General features: G+C 39.6%; 1 protein-coding gene across 1 annotated transcript in view; it reads left to right on the forward strand.

Moving 5' to 3' along the window:
* The window catches only part of Dhc36C (Dynein heavy chain at 36C), a 542,513-nt gene that overhangs the window by 135,236 nt on the left and 380,778 nt on the right, over nucleotides 1-26,499 (forward strand). The window contains exons 13-15 of the mRNA XM_072306421.1: nucleotides 974-1,177; nucleotides 20,208-20,497; nucleotides 22,749-22,871. Of these exons, the coding sequence (XP_072162522.1) occupies nucleotides 974-1,177; nucleotides 20,208-20,497; nucleotides 22,749-22,871 (617 nt within the window). The remainder of the gene's footprint in view (nucleotides 1-973; nucleotides 1,178-20,207; nucleotides 20,498-22,748; nucleotides 22,872-26,499) is intronic.

Here is a 26,499-nt window from a genome sequence, read left to right on the forward strand (position 1 = left end):
AAAAGATCCCGGGTCGCAATGTTTCCTTTCAGTGACTATCACGTAATTTTTGACGCTGAATCCAAATTTCAACCTTAGAGCCAAAAACTTCGGACCGGAAAGTTGCCAAATTTTGCAAAAATGGCTCTAAACTTGGCTTTTTTGGCGAGTTATGGCAAGTAATTCGCGAAAAGTTGATCTAATGACAAAATTAGTTATTTTCAAAAGTAAATCTCATTAAGTTTCCTATAAAATCGTTCCTTTGCTTTTTTTACTCAAGGCAAAATTAAAAGGAGGGTGCCAAACTTTGGAATTACAACAAATATTATAATTTTTTACGGTTTTTGACCATTGCTTCCTTTTTACCGTCTGACCAACGATCTATTGACAAATGAATTGAAGTTGAGAGAAATTCACCATGAATGCGTTACATGTATCGAGTTCAAAAGGAAAGACGTAACAGCATTGCAATGTTATCAAGATGACGTAAAAATTGTTTTTGGCAGTTTTTGAGCATTATTCCCTTATTATTCGTTTTATTATAGGTATTTTATTTAGTTTGTAATTTGTGACGGACGAATTAGAATAGATTATATCGAGGTTTAAATAATTCATCAGTACAATCTGTGTCACTAGAATGAGGTGTAAACACGCCAGACGGTAGGTATTGGCATTTATTGCGCACTAATACAGTGCAAAATTACTATGAGGTTTGTAAAAAAGTGATAAAAATCGCGTACTCACTTGCGCTAAATTAATTAAATCGGGAAGCGTTTCGGGGTCGAGATGGTATCATCATCAGCCGGCAGCAAACTAACGTTGTTTTGTTTTCCTTTCCTGATCCATGCGCTGGTGCTCGATTGCCATGTTTAGATGATTTTAAATAGGATGTTATTTGTGCCTGCCAAGTCTGTGCTGAAGGTTTTTGTACTGTGAATGTTTTTCCACACATCTAGTTCTCTGGGGTTTTAAATCTCTTTCTTCTTATTCTTAGATTGCTGACAAATTGGCTCCTTACAAAAAACTGTATGATAACTGCTCTGAATATCTGAGCAAATTCGATATTTGGACTCAATCGAAAATTGGAACCTATAATCCTGTCGATATTGACTCAGATGTCAATCTGTTTTATGAAAATATCTCGGATCTTGAAAAAGTTTTCACTCATTTCCAGGAACCTCATCGTTTGGCCAATACTGTGAGTACGGGGACATTTTTTAAATTTAAATAGTCAGGAAAGTTTTGCCTCTGTATTCTGTCGTGAAGAATAATTTTTATTTTTGCATTTTTAAGGTGAATCTTCAGCTGTAATTTCGAAAAAATCGATATAATGCCACTATAATGTGACTCCAAAATTAGCGATTAGTCTAATATCACAACAGCTATATTATACAGGGTGTCTCAAAAGCCCGTATCCCCGCTTCTAAAATTTCCCTACTTAAGATATTGAGAAGACACTTGGGGAATGCCTCTAAGTCAAAGGGAACTACTATTTGGCATTCCAAAATTTTGGGGGGCAGACCCAACTTTTTTTCTTTCAAACGCATCGCAAAAAAGTATTGTGCCGAATTAACCTGGGACACTGATACATTCACTATACTTTACAAAAGCATTTCTTCACGTAGCCGCACTGTGGATCGAGGATAGGGCGGCGCGGACATAGGGTTATCGTGTGACTGTCAACCGCCATATGATACACAAATATATGTTTTCTACGGTAATTTTTCACGAGAAAGCTGAATATCATATTGAAAAGGCGTTAAAGTCAGCGGTTTGTGGGAAAAATTGATTTTTTTTCCGCTTTGAAACCCTTCAAAAAATAGTAAATGCTCTAATAATTATTGCGATTAATTATTCTTTTATTTGTTTCTGCTGAGCTACAAATATTTTGTTTTCTTCTTTTATTTTGCTGTAAACTCAATGTGAATATTTTTAAACAAGCAATGCCCCCCTTCCCCCGCTTCCAAAATTTACTAGCTGGATACGATGCGGTTAAGTGCGCTGTTCAGGTACAAAGCAAAACTTAATTAAAATAAAAAAGAGAGTTTATGACTCACAATGAAAACTGAAGGGGCAGAAATATTCCACTTATACAGGGTGCTCCAAGCACTGTTCCTTGACGAGCAGATCCAGAGCTTCCGGTAAAAGGAGTTTTGACTTTTTCTTCGCCGTAATTTGGGGTCGGATGCTCGAAATAATAGGATCTGAGGAGACCAACAAAAAATGCATGATGCCTTCATTTGCAGTTTCGAGCAGCTTGCAGCTTTGAGACGTACTATCATCTTGATTCAGTTATCAGTATCGCTGATTGATCGCTTATCGTAGCGAAGTAGGAACAAACGCAAATCTGAGGATATGGTGACCGCTCAAATCGTCGCTCCTCTGACGTAAAGGCGTATCTCAATTTCAACGTGAACCCCGTTTTAGACATAAGTTCATCTTTCTGGGGCTCATGCGGAAATAGAGATACGCCCTCACGTTAGAAGAGCGACGAATTGTAAAAAACTCAAACCAACAATCAAGTCGAACGATTTTTCATGAAAACCAGGGGCATCATTTCTGCAGAATTGTAGGAGGTTGAGAGTAATATTTGTTTAAAAGAATAAAAATTACTGAAAGGGAGGGGAGAGTAAAATTTTATAAAGTCACAAATCCCTAAAATTGATGCATATATTGACCAAAAAAGAAATCAAATTGCGCTACGATCAATTGACTTTGTGTTCCCTCCTTTTTTCGATATAGAAAGAACAAGATTGTGGTGCAAGATGATATTATTGGCGTTGGAAGGGAGAGGGGGGGAGGGCATGACTAATTTATTCCGAAAGCCAATTCGAAACGGTGGTAAGTTACCAACCCAATGGGAGCCTTCCAGCCTTCCTAGATGCAAAAAACTAGGACTTTTCATTTAAAATTCAAATATTGGTTTTTTCGAGGAGCGAGTTGTCATCACATTTATAGGCCTAACTTCTAAAAAGGCAAAAAAAGGCAAAACTTCTCAATTGATATTGGTTCCTAGGGATATAAGGAACATTCCTCTAGGTCGGTTTTCTTTGAAATGTTCTGAAACAATGTCGAAATCATTCACTGAATTTGGAAAACCGGGTTTTTTAGGGTGCCATGTCTGTGCACTGATATTAGTATTAAAAATAAGGATGAAAAATATGGCAACGGGTGTTTCTCTCTCCCCATTGCATCAATAATAGAGGACAACCCCCAAAATTTGATACAAAAATGCAGGATAATTAAAATTTAGGAGTAACGTCTAGGCTAAAAATGTACCCGAAATTCACCTCAATGTGGACACGGTGTATCACACGTCCGTTACATCGCTTTAAATTTTTTTTCAGATGTAATATTGGTATTTTATGTTCGGCTAAAGAGTCTACTTTAAGAAAATGCCAAGAAACATTATGTTCCTTCACTTTCATTTTTGGGCCTATGTCCGACCTTTACCATTGGCTCGATCCACTGTGAGCCGTCTTGATAAAATTACTAGACAGTAAAAAGTACACAATGGTCTGAATGAAAATATAGAAATACTTGTGTATTGAAGATTCGTTGAGTATCAATGTTTTTACTTTTTGGAAAGTGTAATTTACTAGACTTTATTGATATAATTTCACGCCACATTTTGGTTGTTTTGTTACATTTTCGGTTTTTTACGCTGTGTGGAAGGAATTCTTGTAAGTATTCTTGAGAGTCCCTTTGTCGATCAGAGTGCACTCTGCTGCCGCCCACTTGTCTCTCCTATCGAGAGGACATTTACCCCCATTTACCCGAGGAATCCGATTTTAGAGTTGGTTTTTTGCTATAGTTAATTCCAAGTCGGTGAAACAATTATGATGACTGTCATTAACAACTTATTGTTTACCGACAGTTTTTCATGAAAGGGTATCCCGGGATAAGCATGTCAAAATGCCCTTGTGAATGGATTTTTATTTTAACCATTTTAAGTCATCAAGGGTGTCCTAAAACTTAGGTTTTGGGGGATTTTAGCCCCCCAACCCCCTCCGCCCCCCTCAGACCCCCACAAACCGCTTTTTTGGGCTATTTTTGACTATGCTAACGTCATTTCCTCATAACTTTCGTAATTTTCGATAGAATTGAACCAAAATTTGTCAGAATCTACATCAATTAGCTTAGTTTTTGTAAAAAAAATTCATTATCATCGGATAATATTTTAGCCTCCAAAAAAATTCGTAAAATTTTTGAAAAAATCATTTTTTCCCTTTTTTCGCGGCTAGGTGGCGTATGGAAACATGCACACAAACAAAAATTGTCTCTTTTCTTAATTTATACATCCAATAAGATACAGTAAAAATTTCGTGTTGATCGGAGTGGTGCGCCATACTTAAAAACGCAATTTTCTAACCTCAAAACGGCCTAAATGCCACCATTAGCCTCCTTTGATGACTAGGCGTGGAGAAATGTAGAGAAAAATATCCGGTTTTATCGTCTCACCTCTTAAGTGATCCACTTAAGTACCTTGAGTCAAAATTTCGAGTCGATCAGAGTGGTGCGCAACACCCAAAAACGCAATTTTCTAACCTCAAAACGCCGAAATTGCCCATTTCGGCACCCATTATCACTCCGTGTGAAAAAGTAAGAAGAGGTACATCCGATATTATTGTCCTACCTCATAAATTAGACACTTAAGTGCATTTAGTCAAAATTTCGTGTCGATCAGAGTGGTGCGCAACACCCAAGCACGCAATTTTCTAACCTCAAAACGCCCAAATTGCTCATTTCGGCACCCATTTTCACTCCGTGTGAAAAAATAAGAAGAGATACATCCGATATTATAGTCCTACCTCATGAATTAGGCACTGAAGTGCATTTAGTCAAAATTTCGTGTCGATCAGAGTGGTGCGCAACACCGAAGCACGCAATTTTCTAACCTCAAAACGCCGAAATTGCCCATTTCGGCACCCATTATCAATCCGTGTGAAAAAAAGAGAGGTGAGTACATTCGATTTTATAGTCCTACCTCATGAATTAGACACTTGAGTACCTCGAGTCAAAATTTCGTGTTGATCAGAGTGATGCGCAACACCCGAACACGCCGCTTTCTAACCTGAAACCTCCCAAAATTCCCATTTTGGCATTCATTAAGTTGCTCCATTTTGCTAGTGTCAATCGCAATTTTGCGTTTGAATTTACAGGATAGATTTTTTTTAAGAAGCACGAGATAAATTTGACCTAATTTGGTTGGTATTTGGTATGATTTCTTCTTGGCAAAGAGGGTTCATTTTAACAGACTTTGTCAACAAACACTTGCTTATTACAATTTTTTTGTTTACCTCTGAAACAATTTGTACGTATATTAGGTTAAAACAAGAACAAAAAACAAATTGAAGGTGTGGTTTTTTTTTTTTTTGAAGTGGGCTAGACTTCACGTAGTGCGTCTGGGGATTCATGAAGGGAATCCCTCTGGGCGAGCTGAACGGTATACTGAGGCCTATGCTAGACCACGGTAAATACGACTATGTTACGGTAAATACGACTATATTACGGTAAATACGTCTACTGTAATCCGTTAAATTCGCCTATTTAAGCGTTAAATTCGACTAATTGTCCGAAGTATTACGTGACATATTGACTTGAATTTGCCAGCACTCATTGCACCGCTACGTATCATGGAAGTTCGGACGAGGGAACGCTTCTTCGTGGGGGATGAGCGAGCCTCCCTACCGTCATATATTCCTAGGAGTTCAGAGGTTTCCCTGAGTGACCGGGTCTGCTACGCGGCAGGGTGCCAAAATAAACTTTGAAATTTGCATCATGCAATTTTCAAGCGGGATCTTGGCTGACATACAGTGATAATGAATGCCAAAATGGGAATTTTGGGAGGTTTCAGGTTAGAAAGCGGCGTGTTCGGGTGTTGCGCATCACTCTGATCAACACAAAATTTTGACTCGAGGTACTCAAGTGTCTAATTCATGAGGTAGGACTATAAAATCGAATGTACCCACCTCTCTTTTTTTTACACGGAGTGATAAAGGGTGCTGAAATAGGCATTTTGGCCGTTTTGAGGTTAGAAAATTGCGTGCTTCGGTGTTGCGCACCACTCTGATCGACACGAAATTTCGACTAAATGCACTTCAGTGCCTAATTCATGAGATAGGACAATAATATGGGATGTATCTCTTCTTATTTTTTCACACGGATTGATAATGGGTGCCGAAATAGGCAATTTCGGCGTTTTGAGGTTAGAAAATTGCGTGCTTGGGTGTTGCGCACCACTCTGATCGACACGAAATTTTGACTAAATGCACTTAAGTGTCTAATTTATGAGGTAGGACAATAATATCGGATGTACCTCTTCTTACTTTTTCACACGGAGTGATAATGGGTGCCGAAATGGGCAATTTCGGCGTTTTGAGGTTAGAAAATTGCGTGCTTGGGTGTTGCGCACCACTCTGATCGACTCGAAATTTTGACTCAAGGTACTTAAGTGGATCACTTAAGAGGTGAGACGATAAAACCGGATATTTCTCACTACATTTCTCCACGCCTAGTCATCAAAGGAGGCTAATGGTTGCATTTAGGCCGTTTTGAGGTTAGAAAATTGCGTTTTTAAGTATGGCGCACCACTCCGATCAACACGAAATTTTTACTGTATCTTATTGGATGTATAAATTAAGAAAAGAGACAATTTTTGTTTGTGTGCATGTTTCCATACGCCACCTAGCCGCGAAAAAAGGGAAAAAAATGATTTTTTCAAAAATTTTACGAATTTTTTTGGAGGCTAAAATATTATCCGATGATAATGAATTTTTTTTTACAAAAACTAAGCTAATTGATGTAGATTCTGACAAATTTTGGTTCAATTCTATCGAAAATTACGAAAGTTATGAGGAAATGACGTTAGCATAGTCAAAAATAGCCCAAAAAAGCGGTTTGTGGGGGTCTGAGGGGGGCGGAGGGGGTTGGGGGGCTAAAATCCCCCAAAACCTAAGTTTTAGGACACCCTTGATGACTTAAAATGGTTAAAATAAAAATCCATTCACAAGGGCATTTTGACATGCTTATCCCGGGATACCCTTTGGTCTTCGGGCACATCTTTACCCTTGAAATTTGAATTTGATGTAATATTTGTGTTATTTTTTAAACCAATATAACGGAACAAAAATGGCGTCTGTAATTCGTAATATGACTGTTTACGGACGGCTCTTGATGAAATTGAGTATTCGAGGATATTTCAACTCTAGACATTGAAATGTGGTACCAGTATTTTTCTTTATTTTCGTTAATCTTTTTTTCTTTTCCGTAAGCTAAAGAGTCGTAAAAAAAGACAAAAAATTGGCCTCCGGTCAATTTATGCGCGGTGCAAGCGCCGGCATGTGCGGGGGGGGGGGGGGCGCTTCGCCCCCTATCATGGTGCGAGGATCGCACAAGACTTTTTCGCTTTTACCGGAATATTTAGAAAAATACTGCCAATCTCACAAAATCATAAAGTTTGATTGGAATTTTGATCGCAGGATAATAGTTATGAAATTTTTATTCAAACCACTGAACTTTATTGTAAATGTCTTCGTGATATGTGATGAACTCATATATTCGGACTCAACTTGTCGATATTATGAGACATCTTCAATGAAATATGTAATTGATTAATGATGCCTCCTATTAAAGACAGCGATCCGTAAAAATCTTAGCTTTTCTACGATTCATTAGGATCCATTAGATTCATTGACATCATACTTCAGATACGATTATATATTATAATCTTTCCTTAAGCACGATCAAAAGCCATCAAAAATCTACTTTAATGGGTAGAATGACTATTCAATGTTTAATAGTCTTAAAACTAAACGGTTTTCGCTTAGCATCGCCCAAATTTTAAATTTGGCGGGCAAATCTCCCTGCTGGAAATGGTTCACCACCCGCCCGCCGAGAGCGCCACCTCCTTAGCTCGTGTCCCCTCCCCGTGTCAGGAAGTCGAAACATCAACAACACAAACAGTCCATGATAAACCTCAGTGCAGTGCAATGATATGTAAACAAATTCGCATTGTGTAATCATTAATCATTAAATCAATCATATTTGTGCAGTATTATTAAGTTACATTTGTGTTCAGTACCTCGTAAAAAGGAACCGCGAAAGATGGAATCTGCCGGGATTCTAAATTCGTTAACAACAAACATATTAGTTTCTAAGAAAGATCCAAGTGTCAGTTTTTGCGTTAGCTTCGATGATTCATAGTATGTAATGTAAGTACCTAATTAGTTGTCTAATTTTGCTTGGTGTATACCTACGGAGTAATTTTGGAGATAGTATATGATGCATTATATAATGCATTTGAATTCCTAGGTTTCACCTGACTCAAAGCGTTTGCTGCTAATACTTAGGAGCTTTCCGACTCATTTATCGGAGAATTGAGCGTTTCCTATCGGCCCCTCTGCAATTATGAGATTAGTCCAAAGATCCTGTAGGAACTTAAATGAATGACTCTGGTGGTGCTTTTGAGCCAACTTTCAAAGAATTAAAGGCATTTTTTCAAAATCTACAGTCCATGAGCTCTCCGTGTGACCGAAGTGCTCTCCTCGCTACATGACGCGTAACCCTTCAAATTTTAGTTTAGTCCAAAGACCTCTTAAGAACTTAAACAATGAACCAGGTGGTGCTCTTATGCCAACTTTCGAAGAATTAAAGGCATTTTTTTTAAAATTTACAGTCCTTGAAAATGAGCTGTTTGTGTGATGTCGCGGAGCAAAGTGCCCTACTTTTGGGCCTTGTAATCCCTTGAATTTTTAATTTAGTCCAAAGATCTTTTAGGAACTTAAATTAATGACCCAGGTGATGTGCTTGATGCCCATTTTTAAAGAATTAAAGGCATTTTTCAAAATTTACAGCCCTTCAAAATGAGCTTTCCGTGTGATTTTTCTAAAAATGGACAATTTGGCCTAGCCCCCCCCCCCCAAATTTTAGCGTACCCCAAAATCGTTTGACGTGCATAAGGAGCCCATAGATATGGTGTTCTATGCAAATTTTGAATGAAATCGAACAGATAGATTCTGAGATATCGCTGTAGACAGATTTGGGGGACGCCATACGGACGGACACACATTTTTTCAAGTATGGTTATTTTGACTCCTAGGACCTTAAAACGTCTAGAATGAAGAAATGATGAAATTTCAACTTTTTTTCTTTTTTTCTTGGAGGATGACAATACTTCCTCTCTACCCTAGGGGAGCGAGAAAGTAAAAATGCATGTTTCAAATAATACGCACGAGTAGACTTGCTTTCATCCGACGCGTGCCGCCAAAACAGTAGATTTTTCCTTTCTTTTTTTTCCGACGAAAATCCATTAAAATCTAAGAAAATCTTTCATTCGTCGTATAATACAAATATGTACGTATAGCTTAACTTGATATGAAGGTTACTTGAACTTCTTCTATCCGGATGCGGCTTCCAGCTGCCAGCTGCTATGGATTTAATCCAACGTTGACTTTTTTATTTGACTGATTCCAATCGGCTACATTTCAAGCAAAAGTGTTACATTAAATTTAGTAACAATTTTTTCTTCTTATTTTTCACGAAAATAGTAACCCACTGATGCCATCAAATCAACTTAACTTGAAAAAATTCCTGATTTTAATTTTACTATTCCCTAGCTACTCACGGTATTCATTAGAAGATTCGAGACCAAAACTTGTCCCATCAAAATTTACGAAATACCACCGCAGCAGATAACAGAATATTGAAAAACTATTGGTACAAAATTGGTTTTTATGATTTTGCAAAAAAATGTATTCATAGTTCGTAAATACGAGGTATACTGGTTGCGAACTTACTTGTGATTTTTCCGGGGGAAAAAAAAAAAAAAAAAAAAAAAAAATTAAAATACATAAGTGACAATTCCTTTTTTTCAGTGCGGCAACTCACCACCCCCCCCCCCCCTTGTGATATCTCAATCGAAAGTGGATAATTTTGGCGCCCTGCGCCCTGAAAATATCGAACTTCGATAACTCTTCCGCCACCCATCGCCTTATTTGCCAATTAGCGGTTTTAGTTGTCCAGTTCTCCATAGATGGATGTTTGTCAATTGTCACTCTGATCAGCCCTCTCTCTCCTCCCTGTTACTGTATTTATCCCTGCGCACCCGGTTGGTTACCGTGTTTTCAGCTTTCCCTCTTTAGCGTCCCTATGACCTGTTGGTCCCTGTTTTGATCCTGCGAAATCGTGTCGTTTTTGCGTCAAGTCTTGAGTGCTCTCAACTCTTCCGGTCCATCGTCTTTTGGATTAACTTCCTGTAACCTTCTGTATCCAAATTGCGTCCCTGGCCATTCCGAATTGCGTCCGGCGCGTATATCGGGAAGGCGGCAACACCGCATATGAGGGGCGATGTCAATTGATGATTTTATCACCGGAAGGTTCGTGTCAAAGTGATGATATAAGATCTTACACATGACAGAGGCCAGTAAGTCAGTGTCATCTGATAAATCATCCTCTTCGGCCGACCCGAGGTTTCCCGCACGTGAGCTTCAAAGTGGTAAAGTATTGCTTTTAGTCAAAATGTCGCGGAGTAAAATGACAAGTTGAAGAGGAAAAAAACTCACGATTATCGACGGTTACAAATATTGATGGCGTAAGTAAACCTCTATCCAATAATATTCAGTGGTGGGCATGCTCATTGAGAAATTGCCAGTGTTCTTTTAAAAATTGGTATCGATGACGAAATTATTGAAATAAATACAAAACACAATCACAAAAAACTTGACGATAACCTTTTGACGAGACAAAAAGTCAGCAACTCTGCAAAAAAGCGCTTCCCCCACAGCTCACTGAAAAGGAAATATACGTCGCAGAACAGATTGATGTTTATTAGGTTGGAAAGTTTATTTAGGAGACGAAAAGTACATTTATTAAGTTAGAAAAGGAACACGGCAAATTACACTTCGGACATGGCGGACATAGAATATAGGGATATCGGAGAAACATAGATGAAGTTATTTTTTTTTAGTTGCACAATGCGCCACAGATGGCAGCACAGTCCGATGCTGTGAATGCAACACGCAATACACTACTGATTGACTACGACACAGATGAACAATTATAATATGAAAGCTATTGCTAGCTTGAAGTTCGTAAAACGTGTTTCCTTCAAATTTACGCTAGAAAAAAAGTAATTGTTCAGGTGAAACTACCTTGACGAAAGGGCCCTTTACACCCTGCATTATTTGTTTTAAACTTTATGACGAGCCTCTCTTGATCTCCATATGCCAAATGGTTTTCGGAATGTGGGAACTGTTTGTCAACCGAACCCTACCATTTACCGCTCTATTCCTATTTACTTTGTTCTACTTTCCGGACATTGATATCAATATGAGTAGAAGATGAGCAACGTTGTCACTTACACCTTTTTCTTGAGAATTAAATAGACGCGATCTGAGACGCAGTTTGGAGAGTCACGCCGGACGCAATTTGGAGTCTTAGGGATGGAATCAGGACTCGCCCGTCATTTGGTTGTATCCAGGTAGAATACTCATTGATTATACCTCTCATGAAACCCCATGCGTTAGGGCCCCCCCTGTCAAACAGGTCCTATGGGTACCCATGGGAAATCTGTAGGAACCTACGGGAATTCCATCGGAACCCATGGGGTCCCGTGGGAACCCATGAGGTCCTATAGGAACCTATGGGGAGGTCGTGGGGACCCGTGGGAACCTATGAGGTCCCGTGGGAACCTATGGGGAGGTCATAAGGACCCGTGGGAAGGGCTTGGGGACTCAATAGCAAGGAATGGCGACCCATGGGGAGGGCTGAGGGGCCCATGAGGAGGGCATGACGACCCATCAGAAAGTCAGTGGTCACCACCAAGCAGCCAGGAAAACTCATGGGGCAACCGACCCCTGCCACGGTGCGCTTGAACTCATTTATAATGCGACTTGAATGTACATCAAAAATTCAAGTTGGAGGTTGTAGTGGGGTACTCCCTGATGGGTTTTGGGGCAATTTCGAAATAGTTTGTCGGAGTTTCTGGAAAAATAATCGCGTTTTTGTGGTTTTTTAGGGGTAAAATAGCAAAATTGGCCTTTGGGGCGACAAATTAAATCCCCTCTCCCTCATTCTTGCTTTGACCGATCTGAATTTTTAGTATGTTTTCATCTGGTACACGATGTGACTTTTCTGAAGTTTTCATGCCCATACAAAATTTTTTGCCCCCACGGTAGCGTTGCCTAGTTGCGGACTCCAAAATATCGAATTTGATGATAAAATGAAGGTTTCGGAAGTGTGATTTCCATTCAAAATCAAAAATTTAAATCATAGATTGTAGTAGGATACTGTCTGATGGGTTTTTGGCCAATTTCAAAATAGATTGTTTGAGATTTTGGAAAAATAATTGAATTTTTGTGGTTTTTAAATGGTATGATAGCACACTGGGCATGGAGCGACAAATTAAACCTCTCCTCCCTCATCCTTGCCGTGACCGATCTGAACTTTTAGTATGTATTAACCTGGTATAAGATGTGACTTTTCTGAAATTTTCATGCCCATACAAAATTGTTTGCTTCCGCGGCAGCGTTGTAAAGTTGCGTACTCAAATATATCAAATTTGATGATAAAATGAAGGTTTTGAGGTGTGATTTCCTCCAAACACGGAAAATGTGCAATCTGAGAGTTTTCGATAAGAAAAAGCATCTTTGAATAATTAAGAGTTGCAGCGTTGCCAGCTTCAAGATTTAAAATTCGTCAAAATGACCCGAATCGCGTTGCAACTTCAAGGTCTGGATTTTTATTTCGTTCAGAATTGGTCATTACGGTTCTTTTGTACTCTAGGCATTTAGGTACCATGACAATTATTCCATATTACTTACTTGATGGGTGCAGCTAACTCAACAAGAGAGGCCGGATAAAGCGACGAGTCGGTGGAAAACGAGTGGTTCGGGTTGACAGAAAGTTCTCTTTATATGACACAAAATTTACAAAACATCTTTAATTTCGTTGTCTAGTTTACTTTTGTTATGAGGGAAATTATTTCAATATAACTCGAAATTATTGTGATTTTTTGCAAATTTGTGATTCTTTAAATTGTTGAAGGTAATTTTCTGGATTCGAACTATCCAATCCGCTGTGAGAGGAGGTCTTATTCGAGGACTTTCAAACTTTTTTGAATCGTCGTTTTCCACTTATTTTATTTGTGTTTTAATTTTTCATGTTTTTGGGAAAAATTTGGGGGGCATGATTTTAGATAGAAAGTTCAAAGTATTGACAGCAACAGGGATAAGGTTTGGGTGGTGGGAGAAAGTTTTCAGATTCTACTTTCTGTTGATGGAGTAGATTTCAGAACTTTCTGTCAACCCGAACCACTCGTTTTCCACCGACTCGTCGCTTTATCCGGCCTCTCTTGTTGAGTTAGCTGCACCCATCAAGTAAGTAATATGGCACCTAAATGCATAGAGTACAAAAGAACCGTAATGACCAATTCTGAACGAAATAAAAATCCAGACCTTGAAGTTGCAACGTGATTCGGGTCATTTTGACGAATTTTAAATCTTGAAGCTGGCAACGCTGCAGCTCTAAATTGTTCAAATATGCTTTTTCTTATCGAAAACTCTCAGATTCCACATTTTCCGTGAAATTTTGGAGGAAATCACACCTCAAAACCTTCATTTTATCATCAAATTCGATATATTTGAGTCCGCAACTTGACAACGCTGCCGCGGGGGCAAATAATTTTGTAGGGCTGTGCGAATGTGGTTTTTTCGATGTTGAATTGAATCGAATCGAATATTTTGAAAAAGTTTCGAATTCGAATCTAATCGAATATTTTTAGTTTTCATCTTTTTTTGACCAAAACCAACTTCTGTGTTAGTCGAAGTAAAAATTGAATAAATAATTTTTTTCCTTTCTAAAATTCAAATTTTGAATAATGAAATTACTATTATAGATAAAAAGATCAAGAATTAATCAATTTATTTCATTATCAAATGGTTTTGCATACATATTGATTTGCTGGGGAAAGAATAGAAGGGAGAGAAAATTGTTTCCTTTAATTAAGAACAAGCAATTGATTGAACAGTCGCGAAAACTGCTGCTTACTGTCCGAAAATCCATTTTATTCTGTTTCACTGCACATCAATGCTGATCTTGCAAAAATAGTCCAGCAACATTGTAAAGACCAGGGTGCCACGCGAGGCGGAGGAGGATAGGTTATGGAGATCAGTACATTCGCCCATTTGTACGCCATGTTGATGACGTATTCGGTGGAACTCAAGTGGCGCGAATTTTGAATTGACCCGTCTAATAATGCGAGTCCGCAAGTGCCGTGCGCTGAATGAACCAATGAAACGTTGGCCTTTGTTTTGACAATTGTTTTGCCTTTGACTTTGTTTGGCCTTTGTTTGACAAGATAGGGGTTCCCATTGAAGAAAAAAAGTTAGGGTCCGCCCTTCCACAGGGGGGGGGGGGGGGGGGCGTCCCCCGAACTTTTGGGTACGCCAAAAAGTAGTTCCCTTCGACCTAGGAACATTCAGTAAATTTCGAATCCCAAACGTATTTTGTTCATAAGTCATGAGGGGAGGCCCAGACTTTTGAATAAGCCGCCATTTTGTTAAAAATTGAGGTATCGACAATCGGTTAGCGCCAAAAATTTTCTTTTTCTAAGTCCTTTCGAATGATGTATCACAAGATAGGGGTTCCCATTTGAAAAACAAAGTTAGGGTCCGCCCCTCCTCAGGGGGGGGGCGCCCCCCAAAATTTTGGGTACGCCAAAATGTAGTTACCTTTGACCTAGGAACATTCCCCAAATTTCAAATCTCTAACATTTTTTGTTCAAAAGTTATAAGGGGGGTCCCCGACTTTTGGATAACCCTGTGTAGTGTAAATTCGTCCGTTTGAGACATATGGTCCGATGGCTCAGTAGGTAGGGTGTTAGGTTTCTAAACTGTAGGTCCCAGGTTCAAATCCCGGTAGGTAGGTCAATCAATTTAAATTTAGGTCTTTAAATTTATCTACAAAAGTTATAATTTTTTTGTATGGTTTAAGAATTTCTGGATTTCCCCCCTTTCTTGGGTTTTTAATTAAATGATTGGTAATTAACTATTATAGGTCAGGATAGGTTGCATGTCGGTACATGCCATGTGGAGTCTTCGACACTTGTGGATGCGCAATTGAATAATTTTTTTTTATCAAAAATTCAATAAATTTATCCATTTTTTGTACACAAAAAAATCCCCGTGGATTCCCATCACTCCCATGGGGACCCAGGGCAAAAACCCCATGGGAAATATTGATGGGATATCCATGGGGATTTTTCCCATGGGTTCCCATGGGACCTTTTTGACAGGGCGCCCTACCCTCCTTAGGCATTCTTCGCGGTTGCGAGCGTAAGTTCGATGAAAATAAGCGTCTTTTCCCCCTTTGTCTCCTTCTCTCCCTGAATTCCCTTTCATCAGCCCAAAATGAGTGAATCTTCCCCTTGATCCCCTAAAAAGACCCTGAAAACCTCAAAATCCCTGAAGGTTCCCAGTACAAGGTCATGTCTAGATCCCTTATGACGATGGATACTTAGGCCTCATCTATGGCTTCATGAGCAAGTTTTGTCACCCAGGAATTCCTTACTCGATGGTTTGTGCACCACACTCTCAGTGGTAAGCCGATTCATGCATCTCGACACTCAGCCACACCTCTTATGAATTGCGTAGGTAAGATGATATACGTACCTATGTGTTCCCATACCCCTACCCCTTTCAGGTCCACCAGAAAGCAATTTTCCTAGGCTCTAAATATACAGTCCACTCAACCTTGTATTGGAAATCAAGCGCCCTAAGATCGATTATTATCGATTCTTTCACCCGCCCAAACATCGTCCAGTCGAGCCAAATTTGCAATACAATGAATTTAGACCCCGCTAAAGTAAGCGGATTAAGTTATAAGTGGCAGCCAGCCTTAGAAATCCCTTTCCTAGCTGTCACTCAATAGTTCTATGTTTCCTGCCCATGTAAATGCAATGCAATGCGTGGTCGTTTTAAAACGTTTTAAGTTATGCTTGGCATCTCTGGAGTGAGTTGAATTAAAAATCGGTTCCCCACGTCAAGTCCTTTAATTGATTACACCTGGTACACTCTCAGGCTCCGTCCCCTGAACCTTACCCTTCTGCTCTCCATTCCGCAGTAAAGTTACCCTCCCTTTATACCTAATTTTTACATTATTTGTCTGAGTGAGGAGACACATGATCAAGGCCATTTTGAACATCAGTTATTGGGTGCCAGTCTCCGTTGGGCCCCCTTCCTCGGTGTCTTGCTGCTTATGAAGCCATTTTCTTTCATGAATTGATTTGATTACATTCTTTAGGTAGGTACTGCTCACTGATTTGAGTCCTATTTGCATTTAAACAATCTATTTCCTCCTCATTTATTTAGGTACGCTCAAAAGAGTGAGATAAGACCCACTGTTTCACCCAGGTAAAAGTGAGGTTACCCAGATACCAATTCCAACGTTGACAACATCGTAGAATTCAATGTTTCCACGTGGACAGCAACGTGTACCGGAACGTGTAATTCTACGTGGGTGTCCATGTACTAAGTACCGTTTCCGAAACGTTCCCGCGTAAACGTGGTGTAGCGACAACGTTCACACGAACGTTGCAGTGTCTACGGTGCAGGAACTTCGCGGTGACTACATTGCATGAGCGTGTAGCGCAAGGGTTCCATCTTATTCGCATAACATTGTGCGGCACTTATTTTTGGACTTTTCAGGGTTCGTGCGTCTCCCTCCCTCTTAACGTGTTTACGATTCAAAAATTTCGTTAAGGCCTAAATACACACGGCGATTAATCGCCGCGATTGAAAGACGAAAGCCAATGGATTTCCTGGATTTCGATACATCGACGTCAATAGATCGAAATCCAGGCTCTCCATTAGCTTTCGTCTTTCAATCGCGGCGATTAATCGCCGTGTGTATATAGGCCTTTAGCTATCTAGTTATTCGCAATAAATGATGATTTTCTTAAACGAAATACAACCACTCATCACTTCATGGGTACAATTTTCATTGAGGTATACGTACCACAGGGGAAATAAAGCACTTTTCGGTCTTGGAGTAGAACATGAGATCTACAGGTTAAAATTGTAGACAATAAATTGAGACACAGAATTAGGAACGGACTAGTGTAAACAAGATAATTAACGAGCCTTTCGTAAATACGAGGTGATCCAAAAGTCCCTTCCACCCCCTTTAACTTTTTACCGAATTGAGGTAAAGATATGAAACTTGGGTCATGTTCCAGGTTAAAGGGAGCTACTTTTTGGCCCCCCTAAAATTTTCAGGAGGGCCCTCTCGGGGGGGGGGGGGGGAGTAACGGACCTCAAAATTTAATTTTCAAATGGGAAGACCCTCTTTGTGATAGCTCGTTCGAAATAACTTAAAAAAGAAAACTTTTCGCGCAAACCCGAAGTCAATATCTCAAACCGTTTCAAAATGGCGGCCGGTTAAAGTTCAAAATGGCCGAAAATTCACACCGGTTATTTGTCGATGGATTTGCGCGAAAATCGGTAGCTATATGGAGGTATTTTGACACTAGAAAAACGAATTTGACGTTAGACTTTCAAAATGGCCGCCGGTTAAAGTTCAAAATGGCCGAAAATTGCCACCTTGGTTTTTTTCTAATGGATTTGCCAAAAACTTGGAATTTAAGGGTATTTTGGCATAAGATTAACACATTTTATCCTAGATTTCTAAAAAAAAAAAATTTCGGTCATTTTGAACTTTTTGAACTTTAACCGGCGGCCATTTTGAAAATTTCAGGATTTTGAAAATCTGACTTCAAATTCGTTTTTCTCGTGTCAAAATACCTGTAAATTCCGAATTTCGCGCTAATTCATCGACTAATAACCGGTGTGAATTTTCGGCCATTTTTAACTTTAACCGGCCGCCATTTTGGAACGATTTGAGATATTGACTTCGGGTTTGCGCGAAAAGTTTTCTTTTTTTATGCTCTTTCGAACGAGCTATCACAAAGGGGGTCTTCCCATTCGAAAATTAAAAGTTTGAGTCCGCCCCCCCCCGGGGGGGGGGGAGGGGCACCCCCGAAAATTTTAGGGGGGCCAAAAAGTAGCTCCTTTTGACCTAGGAACATCCCTCAAGTTTCAATCTTTACCTCAATTCGGCAAAAAGTTAGAAGGGGTGGAAGGGACTTTTGGATCACCCTGTATAAAAAACACTGAGGAATGCATCACTTCACGCACAACATTAAACTGCGGAAACCATTTGGTACGCCGAGATCAAGATAACAAGGGTGGATACACTCGAACAGTCACAACCTCCGCTGACTAGGCTGATTCCAAGAACCTGGCTGGTGCCGACGTGGGCTGCGCATGCGCATTGGACTTTTTGAGCAATCAGCGCGTGAGCGCCATTGGCGGGAAAATCCATGGGCATTTAAAACTAGGAACCAAAACTGAAATTTTGGCTATTTTCAGCAGATTTTCGGCGGGAGAATACTTCTTTTTCAGATTTTTGTGGGATGAAACGTTCCGAAGAATTCAAGAATTAGTTTCTCAGTAGAATTTATGTGGTTCAATATTTCCAGATTAAATAATTAAGGTGGAAATAAATAAAGAAGGAGAATTAATTAAAATACGAGTAAACAAGGCTAAAAATTATTGAAACACTAAAAGGTAAGACGTTTCGAGCTGCTTCCAGCTCATTTTCAGCTGCAAAAACACATAAAAACAAGTAAAAAATTGAGTGGCGACCTGACCTCAGCCGTTATCACGTAACCACTCATAATAACGGCTGGGGTCAGGTCGCCACTCAATTTTTTACTTGTTTTTATGTGTTTTTGCAGCTGAAAATGAGCTGGTAGCAGCTCGAAACGTCCTGCCTTTAAGTGTTTCAATAATTTTTAGCCTTGTTTACCCGTATTTTAATTAATTCTCCTTCTTTATTCGTATAACGCGAAATGTAGCGCCACCTAGCGGGCTCTCATCGCATGTGCCGCCTTTTCTAGTGTGACGTGTTTTGGACTACCTACAGAGAGTTCTACGTCCCGGCAACGTTGAGAGCGATGTGTCTTCGTACCATACATTGGACAACGTGGATTTCAACGTAGAAATCGGAACGTTTCCAGTGTTTCCCAGTGTTTTCCCTTGTACATTATCAGTCCTTATCACTTTAGTCATCATGAGCATCCGCAATGATGATAGTGACTCAGATTTAGATCTCAACAACATGTTTGACAATGCGTTGGAAGGAATGCAGTCTGGCAAGCAGCAAGGGAGCATACCTTCGATTCACTTTCCTTTCTCACTTCCCTATTTTCAATTTCCAGCTGTCAAAAAGCCGCAAATCGTTTCACTATCTTTCTTGAAAGTTTATCGAGGGTGAAACTACCAGACCACGTATCTCGTTTGAGGTGTTTGAAAATTTCCGCTCTAATTTTATTTTTTGGATGGAGAAAAAATCAATATAATTTCTTGAAATTGTCACAGAGTTTTCTTCGCGTAGAGAGGAAAAAACGCGGAAGTTTTTAAAAATTGACGTTAAGTAGTTTTCCATTAAAAAAATAAAGTCTACAACGTCGCAGACAGAGATACGTGGTCTGGTAGTTTCACCATCGATATATAAGTTGTACTTTTGTAGAAAACTGATTGATCGAAAGTGCTGGAAACAGAAAAAAAACACCTGAATTTTTTGTTAAATATTGACTCTATGCTTTTGAATGATTCGTCTCGCACAATGAGGTCATAAAAGATGAAAAGGTGAAACGGATAGGTGCACTAGTTCATTCGAGGGATTTAGGTACTTATGAACCATAAAATCGGTTTTTCGATTTTTTTTTCATTTTCTAATTGTTAAGGGATTCATTTTTTCTTTTTTTTTGAAACCCTAGAGTAAGTTTTTGGACATATTTGATATGTTGGTGAACCCTGAGAATTTAAGAGAGCTCTTTGCTTATCTCATAATTAGATTTATCAACCTTCTTGGTTGTGGTGTGAAAGGGAATGTTTTTGGTTAAGATGTAACTCGCCAATTTCCTCGACCGGATTTTTCACCCGAAAATGTTTTTAAGGGTCTTTGGTTGTTAATTGGGAGAAAAGATAAATATTACTTAGGTGATCAGTTTATAATTGCAAGGCAAACAAAGTTGCACAATATTAACGACAATGGAATGCTCTCGATTCCTTTTTACAAATTGCAATCCAATTTATCACTGTCGGATTTCTATTCTTAAAAACCTTGCCATATGGATATGTGCATTTTTAGTATTTTCATTGTCTTAGGTTCGATTACATTTAGATAACTTCAAAGAACACATGCCACTCATCATGACCTTAGGGAACCCAGGTCTAAAAGATCGTCATTGGGAAATGATATCCGAAATCGTAGGTTTTCCATTGAAACCAGACGCAGACCTCACCTTGGCCAAACTGATTGACTATGGAATCGAAGAGTACATAGCTCGTTTCGAAGTAGTCAGTGATTCGGCAACGAAAGAAAATAACTTAGAAAAGAAATTGAATCAAATGATGGAAGAGTGGAAAGAAATGCAGTTCACTTTAGCATCATATCGGTAGGTTTTTATTTTTTTCAAATTAAATCATTACGCATGGTATACAGGGTGTCCCAAAAGTCCGTAACCTCCCCCCCTCCTGATAACTTTTGAACGGTTAGAGATAGAAAAACGAAACTTTGGGAATGTTTCTATTTTAAAGGAGATCATCTTCAAGGGGGGTTATAAATGTTGTAAGCTAACTTCCCCCCCCCCCATTTTTTCCCCAAATGGTAACCCCTACCTTGTGATACATCATCGGAAAGAACATTAAAAACTAAGAATTTTGGCGCAAACCACGAATCAATATCTTTATTTTTGACCGAGTTATGATAGGTCAAAGGTCAAGTTTGACCTTTTTTCAAAAAATCCAAACTCCAAACTAACTAACCAAAAATCACAGAAATCACTTCAAACTAATTTTAAGGGGGGGGGGGGGTTCGGGCCCCCCTTTAAAATTAGTTTGAAGTGATTTCTGTGATTTCTATGTTGTAAATTTTCCCATTTTTTTTCTTCATTATAATTTGAACCGCAGTTTGGATTTTTTTGAAAAAAGGTCAAACTTGACCTTTGACCTATCATAACTCGGTCAAAAATGAAGATATGCGGTTTGCGCCAAAATTCTTAGTTTTTAATGTTCTTTCCGATGATGTATCACCAATCGATTATGTATCGAAAAAGTGACCCGGCGTCACACAGAAGTCTCGGAATTCGGGACATGGAAAATGCTTAAAAGTGGCGCCAGCTCTCCCACTTACATTACGACTCTATGTACTCTATGTGTATCACAAGGTAGGGGTTACCATTTGAAAAAAAGTTGGGGGGGGGGAAGGGGAGGGACAAACATCTGTAACCTTCCTTGAAGATGGTCCCCTTTAAAATAGAAACATTTCCAAATTTTCGTTTTTCTATCTCCAACCGTTCAAAAATTACCAGGAGGGGGGGGGGGTGTGGACTTGTGGGACATCCTGTAAATATTTCATTTTTATTAGATTCGTTTTCTCAATTAATCAGGTATCCTCATCTCATCCATCAAACATTCTCTTTCCAGCAAGTTGAAAGTACTAAGTCGTAATAATGGACTGGCCTCTTCAGATACTGGAAAATTACCCGATAGCCAGTGCTTATATGGTCACAGTGCCGGTCTTGTCTTTTTGAAAGAAAATGTTGAACAAAAGAAAAAAAGGAAAAGAGGAAGAGAGAAGAATGTCGGTACGAGAGAGGAAAAAAAAAGCTAAGGGGTTTTTTCATTCTGTCGAATGTCATGATTATTTTGACTTACTTTCTTTTGTTGTTTTGGTCCGATCCTTTGTTTATCTTCTTAAGTTACACCATGACACGTTCGAGATCAGCGACTCATCTTCAGGTATACAAAAACATTTCGCGATATATTGCACGTCAAACTTAAAACGAAAGATGATGAATTAAAAAATGAACAGTTTGTAAAGACCAAGCGTGTGAACAAATGTGAGAAAATTGTTTTCTGCAAACTGTGCAGTTTTTAATTAATCGTTTTTCGTTTGGAGTGTGACGTGCGATATATCGCGAAATGTTTTTGAACGCCTGAAGATGAGTCGCTGAACTCGAAATGGCCATAGTGTAACCAAAGAAGATAAACAAAGGACAAGACAAAAAACAACAAAAGAAAGTAAGGCAAATTGAAGAGGAAAAGGCTGAGGAGGTTAAAGATTGTACAAGGTGGGAGGCAGGCCATGAACCTATAGGATATTTGGCCATCGGCTGTGGACCGGCCTGCCAAAATTGCCCCGCGGGGACCGCTCCCTATGAAGATCGGGGGTCTTATTTGGCACTTTCGAAGAAAAGTAGAGTCTCTCCAGGCTTCTTTTGAGCCATTGAAAATTGCAAATGGTTAGCAAACACCCGGAAGGGAAAGTAGGAGTAAAGTAAGATCTCTGTATGAAAAAGGGTAGCCGGTAGCGGATTGAGAAGGTGCAGAATGAGCAGGGGGGGTTGATGCAGTGGAAAGGGTACCCATCGGACACGCCTTAGTTAGCCTCATGTTGTTACGCGTCACGCAGACTAGAGTATGAGATGAAGCCTTGGCGAAACCTCTTTGCAAACAGAAATTTCCTGGAATATTGGGGCTCTATGATAATATTGACAATGATTGTATTCTCAACATTTGTAGTGGATTGCTGTAACAAAATATTACCAACTGTAGTCTAATTGGATCTTAGCACCGTAGAATTCACATCTAACATGAGGAGTTTAAAAAACTGAATAATAAATAGGCTAAAATTTCATGTCTCAGGGATACTGGGACGTACATTCTGTCAGCGGTGGATGAAATTCAAGTTTTACTGGATGATCATATAGTGAAAACACAAACCATGAAGAACTCGCCCTTTGTCAAACCATTTGAACCCATTATTGTGTACGTACCCTTTTTACTATATTAGCAAGTTTTAAAATTACGTGTGATTATTTTAATTTATCTTGGAAAGTTTTTTTAAAGACGGGTCAGTCGAGATAGAGTTGATGTTAGTATTTTTACTGTGGGTAGTGCAGACTTCTCTTAAACTGTTTAATAGGATTATCTGTCACTCAATTAAAATCAAAGTTTAGCTCTTACACTTGGATTTTTTTTTTTTTTTTTTGGGGTGTGTCAGACTCCGCATGATGTGTCAGGGGGTTCCTTAAGGGAACCCCTCGGGGCGATCTGCAGAATATACTACGACCAAATTCAAACTAGTGGTCACGGTAACTACGACTAATCCATTAAAAAATTTACTTGACAAACAAAATTCCGCAAGACGCCAAAAATTCCTTCGGGAATACTCGGGCCCCCCTAAGCCGGGGTTAGGCCACCCGCTCCAGGACCACCTGGTAGCGGGTATTCACCCGTAATCAGGGGATTCCCCGCGCATGCCGGGTTAATCCTTGAAATTACTTTACTAGAAAGGCCGTTCCGCGTAGGCAGGACGACCGGTTAAAAAAATCACCACATTTAGATGGGGTCGGACACGCCGGAACTGCCATGAGGCACAGCATCGGCAGGAATCGCGTCACAGACGCTTTTCTTATAAACTAAAATGGTCTTTACAAATTTACAAACCTCAGACCAGTTCTCCTTACTTCCTAACATGATATCAAGGGTGTTTTCCACCCTTAATTCCTGTCCGATGCGTCGCCTCAGGGCTTCCCTCTCTCCTTGTACAAAATCGCTTTTGCACCCGAAGAAAGTGTGTTCCAATGTGTCTTTCTACTTTTTGCATAAAACGCACATATCCGTTTGGGATAGGCCCCTTTTGCTGAGGTAAGACCCGAACAAACCATGTCCCGTCAGGAACTGGCAGAGATAAAAGTCACAACATCCGTGACCCCTATTCAGCCAGCTCCCCAGGTCACCAAGAATTCTCTTAAACCATTGCCCGTATCTTCTCTCCACGCCGCGAGCCAATCCCTTCTTTTATACCTATTTATCTTTTTGGGGTCCATTTTATTGGCCTTTCTTACTCTTTCCTCCACCAAAATTTTGGTAGGAGGAATCTCCGACAAGATGTCTAAACTAAAATTAGAGCAGGAGACGTACCCCCTGACAAGCATTCGTTTAAGTGGCCTTAATGTTGAAGTAATCTTTTGGCATGGGAACGGAAATCCCCTGTCTTTACAATCGTTCCGTTGCTATTGCTATGTGATACCCTATGCCTCTGCGACCTTGAGTGTTTCGCCCAGTCTTCGATTTTTGGTTGATTTTCCGATGTATCAAAAACCGTTGGATTTTTTAGCCAATCATGTCTCTACGTCAAGTTGTGTTGATTTCTAAAATTCGCTTTCAGCGAGTTTTTTTCCACCTTGAGATGTCGTGTCTGACTGGTAAATCTGCGCAGAACCACGAAGTTCCGATTTTGGGCAAATTCTTTTTTTTGGGAGGTTCCGATTGGTTATTTTTCGCCATCAGTTTTCTGTTCGTTGGTGCAAAATATCACCTACCTCGTTGCTCTTGAGAAGCCGCCATTATCCCACCTCAAATTTTAAACATAGATATAAAGAAATAATAACCATCGTACAAGGTGGAAAATTGTTCTGGAGGACCCGTTACGGATATATGAGCCAAAATCAGAACTCGATTGATGGATTTAATCCATGAATACAGAAATATTGCCTCAGTTTACTGCCGCGATAGCAAATGCATGCTGAGATGAACCTTGTGACACATGAAAGCATAGACAAACAATGTCTCACAGAGAAATGCGCATAATCCGTTGTCTCATATCACCGCTAGGGCCGAACCGCGCCGAAACTTCAAGGACGCCTTTTGTGAAGCCCCGCTCAGCGTCCGAGATCCCTTAATTGTTCTTTTTTCTCACATCCGCAACGGGTGTCGAGATAGCTCAGTCGTCTTCGACACCACTCTATCGTTTCGTCGGCGTACCATTTTATACGAGCGGGGGTTCGAATCTCGTAGGGGACAGTTAATTTTTACTGGTTGTATTGAATGTTTTAGACCAATCATCTAACAATAATCAATACTTGGCAACTTAGGAAGCACATAGGTCCCTTATGATGCGTATTCGGGCATATGTGTAGAGTAAAAATATCATACGTAGGGTGTCCCAAAAGTACCGGGACTGGTTCTGTGACTTCAAAAGTAAGATAGATACAGACATGATTTTGGTCTCATTTTAAAGATCAACTTAATACCTATCGATTAAAACCAAGATCAGCTCAATCGAATAAAAATTGACCGAGTTATGACAATTTGAAATTAGTGAGGAAAGTTTACCCCTACGGTTTTTAGGAAGATTTTTCGCTTACCAGGATTCAAAAAGTTAATATTCGTATCCACTTTCCTCCGAATCTTCCATAACTTCCTTTTGCTTTTCAAAGTACCGTCCATCAAACCGGATGCACTTTTTCATGCGCTCTTGCCACTTATCCAACATTGTTTTCCTGAATTCTTCCTCTGGGATGGAGTTGAAGAAGTTTTGAATTGCATTCTGGATTTCGGTCTTCGATACGAATCTTCGTCCGCGAAGCTCCTTTTTAAGCGTAGGAAACATCCAAAAATCACATGGAGCCAAGTCAGAGCTATACGGGGGATGAGGGATTGCTTCAACTCCATTTTTACTCATAAATTCACGTGTTAAGCTCGATGTGTGAGGCCGCGCATTGTCTTGATGGAGTATCCACGAAGCTTTCAAGTCCGACCGTTTCCGGGAAATGTGCATTCTCAACTCCTTTAGTACTTTGCAATAGCGCACTGTCAACTGTTGTGTTTGATGGTACAAAATGTTGATAAATGTCACCTCGAAAATAAAAAAACACAATAAGCATCACTTTATCGGCCGACTTTTCGATTTACGGCGATGAAGAATCTTCCTTAAAAACCGTAGGCGTAAACTTTCCTCGCTGATTTCAAATTACCATAACTCGGTCAATTTTTATCCGATTGAGCTGATCTTGGTTTTAATCGATAGGTATTGAGTTGATCTTTAAAATGAGATCAAGATCATGTCTGTATCAATCTTACTTTCGAAGTTACAGAACAAGTCCCGGTGCTTTTGGGACACCTTTTGTATACTTTACGCCGAAAAAGCGAACCTGAAACTTAAATGCGTTAACTTCCGAAAACCATATATAATCCAACGAAAATAAAAAAATTGGTACATAACAGCTTTCTTGTATGCAAAGAAAATAATTAAAAATGTTAAAAAAGAGATGTCAACACAAAATTACATAGCCCCTTCAATTCAGAAGATACTACAAACGAACTATACCATAACATTTTCATATCCCAGAAGCTGACGTTCCCATGACGAATATTGCTATCGCTAGCGATTGCAAAATCCAACTTGTTTAACATTACCCTTCTTTTGCATCGCGGGAAACCATACCGTGACTCCGTAAAAGAGAATGGACAAGACTGCCTGTACGATAATAGTCCAGTCAATCTGGCCCAAAAAAGGGGTCTACTTTGCGAAAATCTGAGGAGAAAAAAGTATGACGGATTCCTATGTAATTTGGGTTGCTGAATCCGAATCCGATGCTTGCCAACAAAA

The sequence above is a fragment of the Bemisia tabaci genome, chromosome 1, assembly GCF_918797505.1.
Source record: "Bemisia tabaci chromosome 1, PGI_BMITA_v3".
In the NCBI taxonomy this organism is placed as follows: domain Eukaryota; kingdom Metazoa; phylum Arthropoda; class Insecta; order Hemiptera; family Aleyrodidae; genus Bemisia; species Bemisia tabaci.